Raw genomic sequence first — 8,637 nt, 5'->3', positions numbered from 1 at the left:
GGCTATCTCTTAGTCAACTAAAAGTATTGGCTCTGGGACTTTGATTTGTTCTTCTGTTTGAGCCATAATATTTTGGTCATGTCTTGCCTGTTACCTATGAGGAGCAGAGCCTTAGATGTTCACCAGCACGGGGCAACCCAGTCACTGGGTTGTGAGTCTGTATGTGGGGGCGAGGTCAGAGAGGGAACAATGGTGCTTGCTCCACTTGTATTTCAGTCCCTTCCACTACTTCCCACAAGTGAATTGTGCCCTTCTGGTGCTGGTTCCTGGGTGGATGGGCTTTTATACATTCTAGGACCCTGTTGGTCTCTCCAAAAAACTCTCCTGTGAGGCTGTGAGTCTCTCCTGACACCTCCACCCGACAAGTGTTTTCAATTGGTGTTTTTAGGCTTTATTTCCTGGCTCTGAGGCCCTGGGTTTCATGGTTTGTCTCACCACCCGTTTTTGCCTTGTTTATTTGCACTCGAATGTGTGACCCCGGTCAGCCAGCAGCCTTGTGCACCTCACTGGGTCTGCTCATTTCTTCCCCATGCCCCGGGGTCTGCCAGCAACCGCTTTTTCCTGCCTGGACCCCTCTCTGTCGGCCACCAACTCCACCCCTCTTACTGATCTAGATGAATGGTTGTCAGACTTATGTACAGTTCAATCTTCTGTGTGTTCTGGTTGTGTGTTTGTTTCTAAATCTTTGTTGTCCTTAATTTTGGTTGTGGGAGGAGGCACAGTATTTCCGCCTACGCCTCCATCTTGGCCAGCAGAAATTATCTGTATCATTTTTAAGAGTAGTTTTGATATCCACTAATTGACATTATATTTGCTGGGTAAATGCCATTTTGGCTCAGGACCTCATTGCAACTTACTTCATTGTGTGCATTTACTACCTGGAAATACATTTGGCTAGTGAATTACAATCAGTTTTAGTTTCAGTCTTCTGAAACCAAATCTAAGATTGACTTTTTTTTTTTACAGAGAGGTGTGTTTTATTCACTGATAAGCTAAAAATTTGTTTGTTTTTTCTCTTGTACACTTCATTTGTTTTATTAGTAAGCAGCGCTTTCCCTGTAAGGGGTGACTTCACCTAGTCCTCAGACTTAGATCCATCTTCATCTTGACTAATCTGGTAGTAACAAAGTTTGTTAAATGTCCTTGTCAGATGCAACCACAGGAAGCCAATCATCAAGACTGTTCTTCTTAAGGTATTTCTTGGTAAGATATTTCAAATATCTTTTAGAGAACTTTTAAAATAATAGAAACAACTGTGATTTTATTCTTGAAGTGTTCAAAGTGAACAATATTATCAAGATTCCCAGTTTTTTCATTGATTTTAACCTTCTGTAAAAACTGTTTGAAATTTCCAGAATAAAAAATTTTATCTTCTACTGGGTGAGGAAAGTCCAAACTAAACTTTTAGATTGTTTTCTTTGGCTCTTGACTTGCAGTGCTATCTTGCAGTTAGTCTTGTGCAATCAGCATGTAAGGTTGATTTTTAAATGTTCTAAAGCTAAAAGAGGTTTGACTTCTATAACGATCATGTTCATTTTTATAATACTTTTTAAAAGATTTTATTTATTTTACTTTAGTTTTTTAGAGAGGGAGAAAGAGAGAGAAAGAAATATCAATGTGTGCTTGCCTCTCCTGTGTCCCAAACTGCGGACCTGGCCCACAACGCAGGCCTGTGTACTGACTGGGAATCGAACCTGAGACACTTTGATTCACAGGCTGGCACTCAATCCATTGAGCCACACCAGTCAGGGCCATTTTTATAATACTTTAAAAATGTACTATGATAAGTGAAGCACAAATCAATGGGTTAGAATATAGGATGGTGCTCCAACTACTATAAATATTACATACAATAAGAATTAGCTAGAAAAAAATTAGCTAGAGCATTATTTTTCAAAGCAACTCCCTAACTTTAATATGTCCTCAACTGATCAACACTGTTTATTGGAATTATTATCCAAATGGACTCTATTGTTAAGAATGACTTTATTCTGATACTTGCTTTGGTTTCAAAAGAGTAATTTTTAAAAGAAACATAATATTTAGCTTTTTATATTTATAATACCAGAAACAGCAATCTATTTCCCTCTTTTTTAATTCAGTATGGATTTCAGATCATTCTTATTTATGCTGTATACACACAAAATGAATGTGGGGCAACAACATCCCGTGTAGTTCTCTTTAGAATTTTGAGAGCAGTTTTAAAAATATCACTCATACGCGGCTAACTTTGTTTTCAAGAAATATTTTCAATTGATATTCTTAAGGTAAAATTAAGTAAAATGTGCTTTGGCTGCTGTACCTCAGTAGACTGAGTGCCGGCCTGTGAACTGAAAGGTCTCTGATTCAATTCCCAGTCAGGGCACATGCCTTGGTTGCAGTCCAGGTCCCCAGTAGGGGGCACACAAGAGGCAACCACACACTGATGTTTCTCTCATAATGATGTTTCTTTCTCTCTCTCTTCTCTCCCTTTCTTCCCTTCTCTCTAAAAATAAATAAATAAAATCTTTTAAAAAATAAAATTAAGTAAAATTTAACTGCATTGATTTTGAAATTTGTTAGTCACAGTGTTTAAAAAAACCTCATTGGAAAAGAAAGCTACTAAAGGACTCGGATGAGAACAAGCCTACATTTTAAAATTTTATCTTCATTTAGCATAATTAAAGAGGACTTTAAAAAATCAAGTAAAAATAGCCCTGGCTGGTGTAGCTCAGTGCATTGAGCTCAGGCCTGCGAACCAAGGGATCACAGTTCAATTCCCAACCAGGCACATGCCTGGGTTTCAGGCCAGTTCCCAGCAGGGGACACACGAGAGGCAACCATACACTGATATTTCTCTCCTTTTCTCCTTCCCCTCTAAAGATAAAATTTAAAAATCAAGCAAAATATTTTGCATTTTTAAGTGTTCACATTTATAATACTATTTTTCTGTTTGCAACCTTCAAATGTTTGAAATGTTCTTTAAACACTGTTTTTCCGTAGAAGAGGCAGACTTCTTTGAGAATCCTGACTTAACACACAGAAATCAAGACAGTTGTCCAACTTATTCCTCGGAGTGTTACTGGATTTTTGTTGTAGTCTTTGATATTAAAACAGCTTATAGTATCTTGGTTTGATTTCTCAGGAAGCAGAGTTGATAGCAAAGTCTGTCTATATTGTGAGTTTGCAAATTTTCATTCTTTATTAACTGACTTGAGTGCAGCCCAGTACATGTGACATTTGCATATATACTGTGACATCATAAACCCCACAGCAAGGAACCTGGCTTCCGACTAAAGCTATTCTGCTGGGTGTTAATCAAATGCTGTGTTACACATTATGTGGTTTTCCTAGTTATAAATGTCATTGTTAAGGTTTATTTTCAAACTGCAAAGCCAAGTAAGGCTGTCAGTTGCAACATCTTAACTTACAGATCAGCTACCGTCGATATTGGGGTTTTTGGTGGATGTGGTGGCATCAGCACAATCTATGTTTCAGGCATCCCATAGAAGAGGATTATTCAGGGGAGCTGGACAAAAAGGTAAATTATGTGTACTATGAGTTCATTCTACATACTTTTAAAGCTTCCTAAAAAGAGGTATAAATTATGAAATACAAAATACATCCATTTGATGATATTTGTTTTTGAGCAGGTATCTCCCTGATTGTTGGAATGTGGTGAATATACTCATAGATCTTCCTATGGCTTTTTCCCTGTCTTCATTTAGGCTTTTTGTGCACATGTTCCCTCTGATAAGAAGCTTTCACATCAGGTGTATCCTAAAGAGCCTTCTTCCACATTCCTTTGTCATTCTCTGATTATTTACCTTGCTTTATTTTTCTTTTGAGAATTTAGCACCATCCCCAATTATGTATTTGTTTCTTCATCTCTTTTCTGTTCCCTCCTGATGTAGGAGAGCAGAGACTTCTCCTTACTCACTGCTGTATTCCCACTGTCTAGGCCAGTCCACATGGCGTCTCCTTGGTCTCTGAGAGACTTTTCCTTATTAGAAAGTATTCTAATATTCTAATATTCACTCTTGGAGTGAATATTTGATGTTTATGACATTTTCTATTTCTACCTTCAGTATGCACATTTTAGTTCAAGTGCACTGAATTTTGTCTCTGTAACAGTGGTGTCTTTTAGGAAAGAATTAGTTCTCATCTCTTTCCAAAGCTATTTTAGAATTCTGTTTGTACATTGTGAATAAAATAACTAAAATACTCTATAGACTATGCTTTGTCAATATTTTCTCAGATATTTATTTCCCATCTGAGCTTTAACCCACGCATGAGTCCCATAATTTTCCTTGCCTGTTAAACATTTCACCTTGCTGCCCTACCATTGCTTTCAGCCTAGCCCTACCTAAAACTGAGTCTACTGCCTTACCCCAAACATAAAGACACTTCTTTAAAATTTGCCCGTTTTGCTATTGTAGCCATCGTGCATCTTCAGTCATTGCCTGTGTTTCTTCCATGCCTTCAATGTAGCATGCTTCAAGGGTGCATATATTCAGCTGTGGCCCGTGTGATTAGTATAATAATAAAATAATGCTAAGATGTTAAAGGTAGGGAGTCAAGTGAATTTTTTTTCTTATGAGTAATGGTGGATTTAGCCTGTTAACTCTACTGACATAATTATTAAAGGCTTAATGCTAGCCACTTAGTGCCAATCACTTTTGGCAGTGAGAGTATAGAAGGTCTGTCAGGCTCTGTAGATCTAAGGGTTTTTATCTTTTATTTTGTTTTTGTTTTTTAAGGATACATCTGAATTCTGATTCTAGAGCATGTCACTTGTGCTGGTGCTTAGCCTTTATTTTAGCAGTTTAGTGTCAGTGTTGTTTCATGAGCTTTTGCATGCCCAGAGTTTGGACATGTGGAAGTTTCATCATATGGCTCATCCCCAGAATTCTAGAAATACAGTTTTATATTAGTGGGTACAGCTCCTTTTCTGCAGCAGTTATCTCGATGCTATGCCATTTGATAGAGCAATTGTTTAATAAATTAAAATCCTGAAAGTTATACTTGAAAGAGCATTAAAACTATTTAAAGCGTGACTTATACTTATCAAAACCCATGACTCTTTGTTAGTTGTTCTCCAGGTTCTTCAAAATACTAATTTTTGCTTTGGCTTTTGGCTCAGAGGAGGTGCAGGTGTAACTTTCTTTGGTTGTCTGGAATCCAGGTTCATCCAACACAAGCGGCTTCCACCATGCTGCCAAAGTTTTACCCCAGTGAGATCAAAGTTGTATACCTGTGGTGCACCTGTGGGGGAGTCAGTGCCATATCTGCCCTGGCCCCCAAGATTGAGCTGGTGGGCCTGTCTCCAGACAAGGTTGGTGATGACATTGCTAAGGCAACCAGTGACTGGAAGGGTCTGAGGGTTTCAGTGAAACCAACCGTTCAGAACAGACAGGCCTAGATTGAGGTAGTACCTTCTGCCTTATCAAAACCCTCAAAGAACCACCATGAGACCAAAACAAGCAGAAAAACATTAAGCATAGTGGAAATATCACTTTTGATGTAATCGTCAAAATTGTCTGATAGGTGCAGCACCGATCTTCAGCTAGAGAACTCTCTGGATCCACAGAAGAAATCCTGGGGGTGGCCCAATCTATGGGCTGCGTTGTCAATGACATTGTAGATGACATTGTAGATGACACCAACAGTGTTGCAGTGAAATAAATGCCTGGGTAGTTAAGAACTGCAAAAGAAAATATTTCAATTAAAGATCATTTGACAACCAAAGAACCAAAAAAACACCCAAATTTAATTTCTTTGAAGCTGGGCCATTTGACCACAGAAAGTGAAATGTGGGCAGTATCTGCTGTCTCAGTCCACAGGCGTAGCCTATAAGAATACTTGTGGTACTCTTGGGTATAATTTATATAATATGTCGCCCAATCTCTGACATATGAACCCTCTGTCAAGGTTACTAGAGGTGGTGGTTTGGCTGTGGAACTGACATCCCAGCCTGCCTCAGTGTCCTGCTCTTGGAGCTGTGAACCAAGGCCTCGAGCCCCCATGAGGAGTGAGCAACAGTTTTCAAAGTGTGAGCACCAAAACCCAGGGGAGGCTGAGGCATCTTTCTGGAGGTTTGTGAGGATAAAACTACTTTCACAATATGCTAAGATCTCTTGCTTTTTCTCTGCATTGTCATTGTATTAGTGATGCAAGAAAATGGGAGATAAACTATTGGTACCTTAGCAGGAATCAAATCAGTGGCTCCAAACTGGATAGTAGTTATTGTTTTCTTCAGTGCCATTCACTTGCAGTGAAAAAAAGTCAGTCTTTCAGGAATATTCTTGATGAAGCAGTAAATATTACCAGTTGTATTAAATCTTGACCCTTAAATACAAATTGTTTTAATATTTTCTGAGTTATGAAATTAGGACACTCACTGGAAGCATTTCTGCTGCATATGAAGACCAATGGCATTCTTGGGGAAAAAAAAGCCCAATACTTGAGTTATTGTTTGAGTGGCAGGATAAACTAGCAAGTTTTTTTCCACACAACATCATTTTTTCAAAAGAATGACTAATAACCAGACCATGGCTATTCCAACTTATTTGATTAAACATTTTATCAAATGAATAAGTTTGTCACTTCAAGGAAAACAATTGACAGTTTACATTGCCAATGATAAAATGCCAGCTTTTAAGTGGAAGTTCTGAATTTTGGAAAACCTCTATCTGCCATTTTGAGCTTGATAGCTTCCAATATTTATAGTCTTGTGATAAGACTGATGTTGCTTTTAATGAATGTGCTTTTCAGATAGTATATAATGAAATACAGTCTTTTTGTGATTATTGAGGCATAAGAGAAACTACAATTTTCATCAGTATAGAGACAAAGCATCAGTTTGTATCTGGAGTAATTCTAGAATATCATGTTGAATGTTTCATTTATTAAAAAAATAATTCACTGTATTGGCCTGGCTGGGGTAGCCCAGTGGATTAAGTACCAGCCTGTGAACCAAAGGGTTGCTGGTTCAATTTCCAGTCAGGGCACCTGCCTGGGTTGCAGGCCAGAGTCCCAGTAGGGAACAGGAGAGAGGCAACCACACATTGATGTTTCTCTCCCTCTCTTCTTTCCCTTCCCCTCTCTCTAAAAATAAATAATTTAAACAATCTTTAAAAAAATAATTCACCGTATTGAAGTTCTGTCTCCAATTTCTCTTAAGAAGTGAGAGAGGGTAGTTTATACTCTGGCCTAAGGCTTCACTGTTAGTAGTGAGGTAGTTTAACTGCTTTAGAACTTTGTGCTTGGAACATTCTTAGCCACCGAAGCATGGGAACCAAAAGCGAGCAGCGTGGGTTCTTTACTATGTATCACATCAGAGAATGACTGTTCCAGGACAGTGACCACATCCTAATGGTAAGGTCCCTGGCTTGCTTGTTATTTCTTGGAAGTGGGAAAAATAGTCTAGTCATCATAGCAATGGTATTTCTTTTTTTAAAAAAAGCATAAAAAACAATAAAAAAAAGGTCTAGCCTTAATCCTCAATGATGCTCATTTTTGCAGGTCTCTGTATTTGGAACAGGTACAGGAAAAGGCTCCCCAGCTGTGACTCTGATACAGTTACCTTTGGGCCAGACTGTCCATGTCCAGAAAGTAATTTAGTCACCACTCATACAAACTGTTCGTTCGGGTTAGCTTCCTTCAAGCATGATTTGTCTTTGACTTTCTTAAACTTGAGCTTCTTTTTTTACTAATTTATCATCTTTTTCTTGTGTAGCTTTTATGCTCCAGTTGTTTTATTAGAGATTTGGAGGAATTTCCTTTTACATGGGAAGCACATTGATTGTGCTCTGCTAGATACATAGATTTGACTAAGTTGCTGTTGTGTTGTCAGCTTTTAATTTGCAGGATGAGTAATTGCCAGATGAGTAATTCTTTAGGTTGTTCTCTGCTCAAACTCATTTATTTAGCTGAGCTCTCCAGTGGTGCATATATGAGGATTCTTTGGAGATGTCCAATAAACGCAATAATATAAGGATTATAGTATCGGGGCTATTTTCATGAATACTCACACTAGTAGGTAGGTAGAAATTTAAGTTTATTTTTAGTTCAATATCTGTAATTCATAGGAAATAATGATATCATTTTCTCTTGGTCTTATGTTTACACATCATGTACTCCTCTCAGATTTAACCTTGGCTTTGTAGATGTGGTTGGTATTTGGTTATGATCCAGAGCGTTTTGTTATCAAGGTTGGGTTTACATCCTTATTATTTCTTCAAGTTTACTTTTCTCATTTATTGGATTTATTTATCTCTTTTTTAGGTCAGTTTGTTATTGCTCTTTAAATGTTAGAATTATTTGAACCTAATTCATGACAAAAAGACCTTTGAGGAAAAAGTAGATGTATTCATTTAGTCTTGTTCTTTTCTGCATTTGGCACAATTTATTGCAAAATAAGAATGGGGTTTGCAACATAACATTTGAAGTAATAAACCCACAGTAAAAGCTTGGTTATCTTTGAGGTGCCATGTGTTAATAATTTTCAGCATTGTCTTCCTCCCCCCACTTGATGACCGTTGCTGTCAAAAGTTTCTGACTCTAATTATAAAACAAGAGAATCTTTCCAGTCTCCTTTTTATATTTTGACTTTGTATTGGGGTGCAGGTGTTTCTTATATTTAACCTGGCTGAGACT

General features: G+C 37.8%; 1 protein-coding gene and 1 pseudogene across 3 annotated transcripts in view; one reads left to right on the top strand and one right to left on the bottom strand.

Annotated features, from left to right (window-relative positions):
• Positions 1-1,075: 1,075 nt before the first annotated feature.
• LOC119064208 (60S ribosomal protein L22-like 1) lies at positions 1,076-8,472 on the bottom strand (annotated as a pseudogene).
• The window catches only part of CREM (cAMP responsive element modulator), a 50,138-nt gene continuing 44,946 nt past the window's right edge, over positions 3,446-8,637 (top strand). For all 3 annotated transcript variants that reach the window (XM_037165784.2, XM_037165783.2, XM_037165782.2), the window contains exon 1: positions 3,446-3,520. In XM_037165784.2, the coding sequence (XP_037021679.2) occupies positions 3,446-3,520 (75 nt within the window). The remainder of the gene's footprint in view (positions 3,521-8,637) is intronic.

The sequence above is a fragment of the Artibeus jamaicensis genome, unplaced genomic scaffold, assembly GCF_021234435.1.
Source record: "Artibeus jamaicensis isolate MK-2021 breed Jamaican fruit bat unplaced genomic scaffold, CSHL_Jam_final contig_659, whole genome shotgun sequence".
NCBI lineage: Eukaryota > Metazoa > Chordata > Mammalia > Chiroptera > Phyllostomidae > Artibeus > Artibeus jamaicensis.
This window is presented reverse-complemented; position numbering and strand designations above follow the sequence as displayed.